General features: G+C 44.2%; 1 protein-coding gene across 1 annotated transcript in view; it reads right to left on the bottom strand.

Annotated features, from left to right (window-relative positions):
- The window catches only part of LAMB4 (laminin subunit beta 4), a 97,611-nt gene that overhangs the window by 42,605 nt on the left and 41,216 nt on the right, over nt 1-13,790 (bottom strand). The window contains 3 exon segments of the mRNA XM_006774858.2: nt 1,073-1,193; nt 1,739-1,854; nt 3,277-3,462. Coding sequence (XP_006774921.1) covers nt 1,073-1,193; nt 1,739-1,854; nt 3,277-3,462 — 423 coding nt within the window.

The raw sequence follows: 13,790 nt of genomic DNA, 5'->3' as shown, positions 1-13,790 counted from the left end.
CACTAGATAAGTAAATTACATAAATTCACTCAATGCCAAACTCTGCCCAGTGACAAGCCTGGGTCTGCAGTGTACAGAGTGGAAGTTTAGAAGGACCATCTGTGGTCCTACTCTGTGAGGAAAAGATGCTGAAAGGAGTCACTCAAAATAAACAAAACAAAAAACAACAACAAACAAAGTAGAAACAGACTCATAGACACCGAGAACAGGCTGATAGCTGCTGGATGGGAGGGTGTTGGCGGTCTGGGTGGAAAAGGTGATGGGATTAAGAGGTACACCTTGGTAGTTACTGAACAGTCACAGGCCTGTAATGCACAGCATAGGGAATACAGTCCATACTATTACAGTAAGTACGTGCAGAGAGCACTTTGTAAAGTGTATGATTATATAGCCTCTATGCTGTACACCTGAAACTAATACAAAAAATATTAAACTGTAATTGAAAAATACAATTTAAAAACAGTCACTCAAAGAAATACTATGCATTGTTCCTAGAAATAAAACTACATAAACATAGTAAAAGATGCTTATGATATAATGCGAAGTGAAAAATGTGCACACCCATACTTGTATGAGCACTCTGATGACAACATAAAAGTAGACTATGTATACGTGGGAGCTTACAAGATGCTAATTTTAACGTGGTGGGATTTCCCCCGAAACTCAGTAATGCTGTCCTGGCTCAGGGCAGAGGCTCTGGAATCAGACAGTCTGACTCTCACTCCAGACTTCTCACTACTAGCTAGGTGACCCTGAGCTAGTCCTGTCGTCTATAGATGAGAATAATCTTAGTACTGACCTTATAGGGTGTTGACTCTATATGAGTAAATGATAGAATATGAGCAAGACGCAATAGGGACTGAGCAAGACACACTTCAAACCATTACTGGCACTTCCTGTTCTGTAAGATTTGCAATTGTTATTAGGTGATTTTTAGAGAGAATAGGTGATTTTTGGAAGGAAACAAATACATCCACACGTCTCAAGAAACATTTCACCAGAGAGTCTAAACGTGGGATTTTAATGGAGCTCAGTTTGGAAGGCAGCACCCACCAAGCTCTGTGATACTTACAGAGTCAACAAGGATGTGTGAATGAGCGTGGGACCCTCCTTCCGAGGGCTGGGAAAAATAGACGTCTATAGAATATTGCACATCTGGTTCTAAACAGATGGGTGTGGGAAGCAGCACGACTCTGTATTAGGAGAAATAAAGCAACAATTCAATGACAAAAGTACAGTTATGTAACGGAAGTGACCCCAGTATTTGGTAGTGTTCCACCTATGCCGTGATGTGGGTTTCACTGTGGGGTGGCGGCGAGATCCAGGTGGACAGTAAATGCAGAATCTCCGTGGCTCTTCCACAGGTTGGGCCAGAGAGCAAAGCCTTAGAAACTATTGGCCATGGGTTGTCATGACTGCGGTGGGGAAAAGATAACACAAATGACCTCCATCCTACCTGCCATGCTAATACCAACAGGGTCTCTGGTTTATTTTGCCACAAATCTATGATGAGGCAAACCTAGTAGCTTTTTACCTCACAGACTCTCAGCTGAGAGAACTCAACTGAATATTATACTCTTATTCTTGTAGCATTTCACTTTCTCACATCTCAAAGCCATTGAGAGAATGGGAAAGGGTTATTACACCTCTTCTCCCACTAGTTCCTGAGTACATGTTACTGATAGATGAACAAAATGCTAGGAAACCTTCATTGTTTGAGGACAGGTCCGGAGCATACCTTGAGGTGGCGGGTAAGGAGAAAGACGGAGGCTTCTGCGGTGGGATCTTGCGTGTACAGTGCTCGCTCCCTCCAGGGGGGTTAACCACAACCTGGACAGCCCAGTCAGCTGCGGACTAGATGGGCAGGACATAAAAGCATGCCACTGTGAGGACGTGGGAGCCTGTTTTGCATGCACAAACATATACCCGGTGAAGACTGCATGGAATCGAATTTGTAACCCAGGGCCCTTTTGGCAAATAGAATTTTCTAGTTGAAAAAAGCCTTAGAGGTTCACTCTCAGGCCCACCTCGCTGGTGTCTGAATTGTGACCCAGGTAGAGGAATATTGTTTCGGGCCATAGCGACATAGTTCACGAGCCTGAGAGAAGCCTGTGTTCCCAACACGTCTTCCCTTTAACCCCTGCCCTCCAAGCAGCAGTTAACTCATCATGTTCATAAATCACAGAACAAAAATAACAGTGTGGAATTCTCCACAAAAGGAGATGCATTTTTTCACGTTATTATGTAAATATTAGTATATAAATTATATGATTTAGTTATTTTATTACTAGATGTATTTATTATATTACTAGATGTATTTCTATTTGTTTATATGCCAATTAGCTATCCTCTGAAAGCCCTACAATTTGGAAAAGCATTTTAAAGCTGTTAGAGATGTGTCTTCTCAATGGAAAAATTTATATATAGGTATATTTAAAACTTTCTTGTCATGCTCACTAGGTCAAAGTTCACTGAAGTCCCTTGGCTTTTGAGTGTAAGTGGGAAACAGAGAATTGTGTCATATCAAGATTTTCAAAACAGATCAGCAGCTCTGGTCATAAGCACACAGTGAGCGCTTCCAGAGTGTGGTCCTTAGGGCGACTTTGGAACCATCGTTGTTCCCCTCTCCCCCCCACTGCCCCCATCATAGAAAATATTTTTCAGGGGAGATGGTCTGTGGGGTTTCAGATTATCAAAGAAAAGTTTATATAAAGAAAAGGTTAGAAACTATTGCTTTAAATCAAATATTTTCCTAATTTGTTCCCTATTCTGTTTAGATACTTCTTAAAAGGCCAGGAAGTGTAGTAAGGCAATGGGAGACAAGAGAGAAGCCTGCTTTTAGCTTTTCTCTTCTTTCAGGGGAAATCCAAATGCAAATAAATGCTTCTGCTGCAACCCTGAAGTCTGAATCTCTGCATGTATGTTAGTTTATTAAGTTTTTAGAAAAAGAGTCCCAGGAGAGGCAGGGTTTATGTTATTTTAGTTATTTATTATTCTTATACAAACATTCCATCACCACTTCCTTAGATCGAGGGCCTTAAATATATAACTCCAACTTTAGCTTCTCTCCCTGGAATAAAGCATGTGTGCATGTGGCTCGCTATGTTGCTTTAGTATCTTCAGGAAACCCTTTGGTGTATAATGCTCTCCAGATGTTCTCCTTCTTCTGCAAATACTTTGATGATAAACATATCTAGCAAGACTGGGATGGAAACATTTAGTGCAAGAATGTATTCCAATTTTTCACCATTCGAAGGCGTTGGACTTAAAGAATACCTGAGTTTCATAGCGAATGGCCACGGTGAAGTCCATGGGAGAGGGAATGTTGTTGACAGCAAATCTTAAGCCAGCCCCAGGGAGAACCCTGGCAAATCCAGGCCCCGTCCACGTAATGGGCATCCCGGGAACTGGCTCTCGGAAAACAACGTGAACGGCAGGCACCCGGCCAAAAGTCACTGAGCCCTAAAATCAGAGAGAAATGTACATAAGCTTTGCCGATAGTCAAGGCCTGGAAGAGTTCGGAGAAAAAAAGAAAGAAAAGAAACCCACATATTTCCATATATGATCCATCTGAGTCACGGATAAATTATTCCACCCAGGATCCAGGCCAGAGCACGGCTGAGAATAGCGTGCTCAGTCTGTAGCTTTGGGACATATGTTACGTACAGAATGATTGATTTGAAAGCAGTGTCACTGGAAACCACCTTAATTTTCAGTACTCCATGTGCTAATGAATTCAGCACATTCCACATGGATGACCTTGGGCTTTCTCAGATACAACTGTAGGATCCCGGCCAAAAAATGGGAAGAAAAAAAAAGATTCCCATGCCTAGTTCATGGATTTTGCCTAAATGTCTGATGACAATGAGAAAACTCACATGTGCTTATTATTTAGAAATTTCTTCCATGCAAACATGAGAAATGGTCTTCTATCTGCCTGGAGGCAGATAAGCACAAAACTAACTCACTTGATTGATTAACATCCCCAAAAGGCTCTGTCCTAGATGTCAGCCTGAGGCCATCTGGATCCTGTAGATAATTTTTCTTTAATGGCTTTTGCATCTGCCTCTCCATACTCACAGCCTCCACAGGAATCCTCCCTCTTGTTGCTTTTGCCTGTATTGCTGCAACCGTCTCTTGGCTGTTCTCTCCATTTTCTCCCAAGTCCAATACATATTACACACCACTGCCAACAAGCATTTCAAACTCTAACTGCCAACAGAATCACGCCCAAATTACTTAGCCTGGAGTTCAAGTTGCTCTGTGATCTACCTCAAACTTCTCTTCATTTTCCACACATTTGCTTAGTAGCAATTCAATGTCAGCTTCTGAATTAGGAATGCTAAGATGAGTAGGACAGAGTTCCTGCCACAGAGCAGTTTAGAATCTTGCATTGGAGACAGACATGGGAATGAGAAACTATACCCCTAGTTTTCAGTAGACAGGGGTGTATGTAAACTCATCCACATGTAACATTTTCAAACATTGCAGAAACACTCTCACAATTGCAGTAGATGCTGTAGGTACCTCTCTGGGATCCCCTTACCCGGCTGGTGCACCATCACCCACTTGTTGTGTGTGTGTTGCCTCCTCTCCTCTGGAGAATTGCCCTCCTACACCCCCCAAGACACCTCGCAGCCAAGGCTGTTGACCTGGTTGTCTCGAGGAGCGGGACAGCTTTGTCTGCAGTGTTCACTTCTAAGCGCCCTGTGGATCATGGCTTGTTTCACCTGAGACCACATCTTACCCTTTCCCCTTCTCTATCTTGTTTTCTTCGCTCTCTCAAAGAGTTTTCCTGGAGCCCTGGCCAGGTAGCTCAGTTGGTTAGAATGTCGTCCCAATAGACCAAGGTTACGGGGTTGATCCCTGGTCAGGGCACAGGAATCTACCAATGAATACATAAAGGAAGTGGAGCAATGGATCTTTCTCTCTCTGAAATCAATTTTTTTTTAAAAAAAGAGTTTTTCTTAAAAACACTTTTTAAATAAATCATCTGTACCAGAATCCAGTGTTAGGTTCTGTTTCCATGGCTTCTGACCCGAGACGGTTGGTACCAGTTTCCCTAAAAGGGGACTGACTCAGATGCAGTTCTGGAGGTGGCTCATGTACTGTTCATCCGGCAGTGAGAACCCCCGTGAGTAACACAACTGATGATCCCTGGGGTGCAGTAGCAGAGCAACTGCTAACACTGCCATCTCCGGAGAGCTGGGGCAGCACAAAGGGGAAGGGAAGGCACTGGCAGGAGTAATATTTCTGGCATTGAGAGATATGGAGGAATTTACAATAATAAAAGTGTAATATGCTAATTAGACCAGACAGGTGAACGACCTTCCAGATGTCATTCCGGACATCCTTCTGGATGAAGCTGTGATTAGGGGTGATCAGTCAGGCAGGCGAGTGGTTAGGGATGATCAGACAGGCAGGTAGGTGAGCAGTTAGGGGTGATCAGGCAGGCAGGCAAGTGGTCAGGGGTGATCAAGCAGGCAGACATAGGAGTTAGGGGCAATCAGGCAGGCAGGCAGGCAGTGGTTAGGAGCTAGCAGTCCCGGATTGCAAGAGGGATGTCTGACTGCCAGTTCAGGCCTGGGCCTAAACCAGCAGTCGGACATCCCCTGAGGGGTCCTGGACTGTGAGAGGGCGCAGGCAAGGCTGAGGGACCACCTCCCCCCCCTCAGTGCACAAATGTTGTGCACTGGACCTCTAGTTGTATAATAAAGTGGATTTTCCGAATGTGTATGTTAAAAAATTAACAAATTAGTTTATCTGTTTTTAGTTATGTAGACACGTTTTGTGTAATTAAAATTAAGTATGTACGAAAAGTTTAAGTTTGCAGTAAAATTTTCTATATGCATTACTGTAATTTTAAATGTATACTGAATAGGTCTAGTAAATGCATGCATTCACCAGTCACTGGGAATAAACAAATGCACACGGAGGGGCGGGGCTTAGAGCAGGTCGGAATATAGGCCAGCATGTGTTCAAACTTCTGCAGAAAGTCACATCATGTGACAAGAGAACCCGTTAGCATGTACGATGCAGTGTGATCACATGCTAATTATTCGGGGAACATTGTCTGCGAGTAGTAACTCCGGTTTAAATATGTACGTAGACTACAGTTGTAGATAAATTACTATAGTGTTTCTTCCAACATATGGCCTATTTGCTAAAATTTGTTAAAAATAACAATGAATTAATGACAAAAAATAACCTATTAATTTAACTGAAAGCAACCCTTGGGTTAAAAGAATTTTAAAATTAGGGTGTTACTTTTCACATATGACAAGTAATGGATGAGAAGTTTTGTCTATTAAATCAGGAGTCTATTAAATTGGGTCTGCAAAATCGGAATCACCTTGGGGTGCTTGGCACACAGGCAGATTTCTTGACCATTCTCAGACTCAGCATCTCAAGGGGAAGGCCCTAGAACAGTGATGGCGAACCTTTTGAGCTCGGCGTGTCAACATTTTGAAAAACCCTAACTTAACTCTGGTGCCGTGTCACATACAGAAATTTTTTGATATTTGCAACCATAGTAAAACAAAGACTTACATTTTTGATATTTATTTTATATATTTCAATGCCATTTAACAAAGAAAAATGAACCAAAAAAATGAGTTCGTGTGTCACCTCTGACACGCGTGTCATAGGTTCGCCATCACTGCCCTACAACATGCATTCGAAATGAACTCCCAGGGTCATAGTTGCACACAGTAAAACTTGAGGCTGACTGGTCTGTGTCACAGGGAGCCCTGGGAGGGGGCAGTGCCGGCTTCCCCGCCCTTCTCATTCAGGAGGACTTCAGATATGGAAGCCAGAGAAGGCTTCCTGGGCGTGCGGCAGGGCCACGGAAGCAGGAGAGAGCCAGGCCGCCACCACTGGCATGTAGGCACACACGGGGGGAACACCACTACCCAGCCTTCGTGGACCGTGTCAGCAGGAGCCAGTTCTCCCTAAACTGAAGTCCACGTCACGTATGCGCACCTCCTTTGTGTACTTGGCCCGCCTGGCACACGTCAGTCATTTCTGCACATGGCTCATTTTCCAACAACAATCTTAGACAGGTTCCGTGGCTACATATTTCTGTCGCCATTCATTCAACCACTTCATTCACATAAGAGGGTCTCTTATATGAAATGAACCGTTTCAGGCGCTAGGTTTGTAAACAAGACAGCCAGCGCCTGTTTTCCTGTGCTTCTGCAACATGCCCATTCACGCACACGCACAGGGGACTCTCAGTAAAGATCCCGGCGTAACGACTGAACAAAGGACATGGGCCTGAAGCAGTCCCACCTTTGAGTGGGTAATGGTTGGCTGGCTGTGAGGTCGTCAGGCCCCCTCCAGCCTTCTGGAGCCATTGGAGCAGGGCCCCGGGGAGGTGGCATCGTCCTGGCCCTCACCCCAGCACTGACCGATTACAACCGCCTTGGAATCGAGGGCCAAGCCATGCACCATCATCCCCAGGGACATCAGCATGTTTCATTTCTCAAATTAGGAGGAGAGCCATTTCTCAGACTGTACCTTTTCGCACTAAAATGACAGGAAATTGTGAATTCACAGTACCCGAGTCTCTAACTCTTCAGAACCCAGCTTTCCAGGAATTTTCGTTGTGAAAAGAGATAAAGCCATCGAAGTTCTGCACAGGGACGCTAAATACTTGGGGCTCGCTTCTTCCTCCCCCCACTCTATTCTTGAGGCTAATGGAGCTCACACTCACTGGGTACTCACACGGACCAGGCACAGACTGGGTGCATCTGGGTTAGTGGTTGAAGCACGACAGAAATGGCCGTGAGAAATGGCTTACCTCGCTCTGCTGGTCAGCATGGACGCTCTGTTCCTGATTTCTCTTCAGTATTATATTTCCTTTGTCAATTATGAAATAGCTTCCTTGTTGCTGCAAATACACATCACATGTAGGCAAAGCTGTTGCTAATATCTTAAAAAGAACAGAAATGACAGCTTAAGTAAGCAACAAAAGACCCAATTATACCATAGTTGAAGAATTTCAAATTATACCATAATTTAAAAGATAATTATGATCCTCATTTAATAGCCTCAGGAAGCAGTCATTGGAGGCAGTTTATAATTTTTTGTTTTTCTGTGAAAACAAAGACTTTTGGGTGGTCCAAAGATTATTGGGTTTTCTTTTTAGGGGTTCCTATACTAGTGAAATTCTGAACTGGGAAAATATTTATTCTTATCTACTGGTCTCATGGTGTTTAAGAAAAAGTACAAAAATGCTGTTTTAACATAAAATCTCAAGAAGAAAGCTGTAGAAAATCAACAATAGGCATGGTACAAAGCTCAAAGATTAATTAGCTATTGTAACTTTTGACACACTCCAGACCAATTCCTCTTAGTTCTTACAGTTTGTGGGATTTGGCCTTGTAAGTTCCCACCGCGGGGTTATACCAGGATAGCCAAATTGTACCAGCCAGACTGAAGCAGAGGAATTGCATTCATGCAACTCGTTTCCTTAAAATCCTGGTTTTGTGGGCTCCTCTTTTATATCTTCTCCTTAGTCATTCAGCTGCCAGCCCAGTTACAATCTCCAATTGCCTCATTTCCAAAATTTCACTGTACCCTGGACATTGGTATTTGCTTGATGTTTCATTGTTAGTTTCACAAACCAGATTTTTAAAAAATATATATTTTTATTGGTTTCGGAGAGAGGGAGAGAGAATTATCAACGATGAGAATCATGGATCAACTGCCTCCTGCATGCCCCTTACCGGGGATCGAGCCTGCAACCGGGCATGTGCCCTGACTGGGATCGAATCCTGACCTGGTTCATGGGTGGATGCTCAACCACTGAGCCACACTGGCTGGGCATAAACCAGGTTTTTAATTTCACAGGTGGCTCATCATGGGCATGCAGCTCTGAGGTTAGCGGTGGCCACTTTAAGACCCTCTTATTCTAGTGTTTGCTGTTCAGAGTCTCACTGTGCCCTGACTGGCTGCTCCTCCACTTTTCTGTGAGGAGAACCCTTTGGAAAAGACACACTGAGATTATCTTAATTGGTCCTTATCTATTTTTTCTTTTCCTCACCAATCGTGTTCCTCTCATTATACAAAATTACACACTGTTGAACCAATTCTTTACAGAAAACACACCATGGAATTAACTATCTACATACCATAGCACATTCTATACTATGGCAAATGCAATCAGTATTAACTGCGGTGACCACAGGCAGTTTCTATAAGAAAACAAACAGTGCTTCCCAAGCTGCACAGGAACCGCCTGGGATCTTATTAAGCCGCAGACCTCATCCAGTGGGTCTGGGGTGGGGCTTGAAATTGTCCAAGTCCAGTGGACTCCCAGGTGATGACAGTATCGACGCTCTACAGACCACAGTTTGAGCAGCAAGGATGTTGGCACAGACAGAATGTTTGTGTCCTCCCCTGAGAATGCATATGCTGGAACCTAACCCTCAATGTGATGTATTTGGAAGTGGGCCTTCTGGAGGTGATTAGGTCATGAAGGTGGAGCCCTCACGAGTGGGATTAGTGCCCTTATAAAAGTGGCCTCTGGGAGTCCTTCTGCCCCTTCTGCCCTGTGAGGCGTCAGCAGAAGACAGGTGTCTGTGAACCAGGCAGAGGGCTCTCACAGGACACGGAACCTGCTGGTGCCTTGATCTGGGACTTCCAGCCTCCAGAGCTGTGAGAAATCAATGTCTGTTGCTTACAAGCCACTGGCCTATGGTTTTAGTTATAGCAGTCCAAGTGGGCTAAGACAAATATTTTTGGGGGGAGTGTCCCAAAAATGTATACACACTTTAACAGCTGATAGCTCAATGAAATGTATTTTAGTAAACACTGCCTTTATGATTATTCAAAGTGTGTGTCTACTTTTTTAGAGACACCCTATATATAGGCATACCTTGTTTTATTGTGTTTCACTTTGTGCTTTTCAGATGTTGCTTTTGTTTGTTTGTTGTTTGTTTTTACAGTCGAAGGCAAGACCCTCTGCCAACAAAAATATTATGACTTGGTTTATTGCTGTTGTCTGGAACCAAACCCGCAACACTCTGAGGCATGCCGTATATAACCTTTTGAAGAGAGTTAATTGTCATCCTTAGTTCTCCAATTTGAGTATCCTGACAATTACTCATAGATGTGATCTGGAATTCAAGCCCTTTCATATCTCCTTCTCCATCCTTTGTCTTCGCTCTGTTACCTCTCAACTTAGACCTTTATTCCCATCTGGACTGGTGCAGATGGCTCTCCCTCCATCCCAGAGTTCTCTTGGGTGAGACTGCATTTATAAGAACACCGAGGATAGTCTTCATCACATCATTCCCTTGCTCAGAAAGCTTCAAGGAGTTCTCATTACCCAGAGAATAAATTTAGCCTAACGTTCCTTTTCAATACTTCTTCCCTGTATAAACTTCCTGTTCTACCTGTACTGAATACGACTGCATTGTTTTTCCTCTGAGCCATTACCTGGCTGCACTGTCTTCTCATCTAGTCTACTAATTGAAACCCTTATTGTTTGCAAGTCTCAGGCCAGATTATTCTACCTGTGTGTTAAGCCTGTTCAAAAAGGGTCACTCAGGCTCCAAAACCCTAGCGCACTTATTGATTCTCCCTTTCATATGGCCCTGCCCCAGTCCTGAGCTATCTATGTAAATATAGTTGCTATAGTTAAAAATTCCAGGAGGGCAGGGTCTCCAACTAATCCCTTTCAATGCCACCCTTAGCTTGAAGCTCAGCATAATGTATGTGGATGGGCAATATATTGATGGATTCAGAGCAAATTTTGAAAGCAGATACACTTGGCTTTTAATCCAGGACCCACTGTCCACCAGCTGTGTGACTTTGGGCAAGTTACTTAACCACTCTAATGTTTCCCCTCATCTGGAAATTACAGATGATAATATGTAGGATATTTGGAAAGTTGAACAAGATAATGTATATAAAGTGTAAAGCACAGAGCATTAAATCAGTGGAAGTTTTATTTATATAACAGCACATATAAACTTTGTTAAATGAATGCACAAATAATTAAATGGTAGCTAATTTAAATCCTTTATACTATAATTAAAAATCATTTTCTTAGTGGTGAGGAAAATTACTCATGTTATTAACCTTTAAACACTTAACATTTAATTTCCTTTCCTCTGTCGTATGTATTACTTTCCAATCCTTTAAGCAATTTTGCTCGCCTTTTAAACCCAGTCTGTATTCTCCATCTTTTTCTTTAAGCCGCGAAGAGAAGAGTAAGGATTCATCTTAATCATTATATTCACAGTTTGGAGCTATATTAGTATATGTGATATCATCTTATTTAATTGCTTGTCAGCACCCACCATATGGTGCATACTGAATAAATGTTAAGTAACAGTCCATCTATTTCAGATAATCATGTTTGTTTTGTGTCTTCTTACCTAAAAAATGGGAAATATTGTATTTATAGGTGTACTAGTGGCCTGGTGCACAGATTTCGTGCACATTGAAAGGAAATGAATTATAAGGAAATTAATTAGCGGGGTGGAGCTGGGTGAGATGGGCTGGACATGCCCTGGAGCCAACCTCCTGTGGTCCCTCCCTGCCAATCACATCTGGGGCAGCGCCAAGGCTCTAAGGGCATCTGTGGTCACTGCAGCTCAGCAGTAAACCAGATTCGGGGCGACATGCCCCAGCAACAACATAACCCATGGCCAAAGGTGGAATCACGCAGCCCCGTAAGGAATAGGGCTCCCTCTTCTCTAGTTCTGGCATGCCTCACCAGAGAACCACCGCTGCCAAGTCACCACAGCTCAGCAGCTCCTGTGCTGAGCGTCTGCCCCCTGGTGGTCAGTGCATGTCATACCTACTGGCTAGTCGGATGATCGCTTAGCCATATATACATATATATCAAACACTCTTGTGTTTTTTCTCTACTCTCACACTATTACCACACTCACAACACCAGAAGTGTGGGGCTATTCCCATACCCATGTCTCTGACACCAGCAGGTTGTCCTACAATTTAATTCAGTTTTGACACTATCTACCTGGAGTTAGTGTTATCGTCATAATTAACTAGTTTGTTAAGATTAATAGTAGGAAGAGAGCAAAGGGGAGGCCGGACGTTATAAGCATGATCACCTGGGCAGCTTCACCAGGAAGCTACAGCTTCATGCTCCCCAGGGAACCACCAGTCCATTCCCTGCAGATCACTGGGGGAAGGGATCAAACAAAAGATTTGGGTGCAGTGAAGTGGGGGTGACATAGGGAAGGCACTTGCCTGTCAGTATGGCCTGGGAAAAAGATCATTGGCTGGGAAGGGTGGTGGCGGAGACGGGGGAGGGGGGGGGCGTGAAGCCGCTGCAAATGCTCAACATCTTGGAAGTTAAATTCCCATCCCTCTTCTTGCTCTCACTTGCTTCATGACCTGTACTCGCTCTGTATGCTCACTTGTCCTAGGGTCTTAAGCAGCCACATTGCCCATGGCTGTGTGGACCCCACACGCAATGGACTGCAGCTGGGAGTACAGGTAAGCCAGCCAGATGCTGTACTGTACTGTACTTTCATATGGAACAGAAACTCTGGACAGTGGCCTTAATTCTAGCCCCGCTGAAGACAAGATTCCATGGCAGGACAGAGATGGGATCTTGGAGGGGAAACCCCTTAATTTCACATCATCAATAAAGCTTTCCATGAGACCCCATTCTCCTGTGAGGGTCTCAGGAAATTGTTTTCCCTGAGGCACCCCGAGAACTCCATTTCCACTGATAACATTAGCATGAGATCAGTCCCATGTGACTGCTTCCCCCCTTCAGATGCCAATCAGCAGTAGAGGCTGTTACCTGTGACCCCCTCCTGGGGTTTAACAACTTGCTAGCATAGCTCACATAACTCAGGGAAATACTACAATTGCTGATTTATTATATAATAAAGGATACGATAAAATATGCAGATAAACAGTCAGATGAAGAGATATATATATATAGGGTGAGGATTGGAAGTGTCCCAGACAGAGGAGCGACTGTCCCCTTGGAGTTGGGGTGCACTATGCTCCCGACACATGAATGTGCTCCCCAGTGTGGAAGCTCTCTGAATCCAGTACTTCTGGGATTTTTATGCAGGCGTCATTATACAGGTATTAACTCAATATCCAACACTCTCCCCTTCCTGGAGGATGGGGTGGGGCTGGAAGTTTCAAGCTTTTAATGAAATGGCTTGGTCTTTCTGGTGACAGCCCCCCTTCAGAAGCAATCAGGAGCCCATCAAGAGTTGCCTCACTAGAACAAAGGACACTCCTACCTCCTCTTATAGCTCAGGAAGTTCCAAAGGAGTTAGGTGCTTTGCAGCAGGAGTCAGGTCAGAGACCAAATATTAGAACAAAAGATGTTCCTAAGTGCTCTTACCACTCAGGAATTCCAAAGGATGTCGGCGCTCTGTGTCAGGAGCCAGGGCCAAGGCAACTATATATATATACTAGAGGCCCCCAGCCTGGCCTGCACCTTCTCGCAATCTGGGACCCCTCAGGGGATGTCTGACTGCTGGACAACCCTCTCGCAATCCGGGACCACTGGCTCCTAACCGCTGGCTCCTAACCGCTCACCTGCCTGATTGCCCCTAACCACTCTGCCTGACTGCCTGATTACCCCTAACTGCTCACTTGCCTGTCTGATTGCCCCGAACTGCCTCTGCCTGCCTGCCTGATCACCCCTAACCACCTCTGCCTTGACCCCCGCTGCCTCAGCTTCATCTGGAAGGATGTCCAGGATGACGTCCGGAAGGTCGTTCTGCTGTCCTGTCTAATTAGCATATTACGCTTTTATTATTATAGAGATTTCTCTATTT

This window comes from Myotis davidii, unplaced genomic scaffold (assembly GCF_000327345.1).
Source record: "Myotis davidii unplaced genomic scaffold, ASM32734v1 scaffold125, whole genome shotgun sequence".
Lineage (NCBI taxonomy): Eukaryota > Metazoa > Chordata > Mammalia > Chiroptera > Vespertilionidae > Myotis > Myotis davidii.
This window is presented reverse-complemented; position numbering and strand designations above follow the sequence as displayed.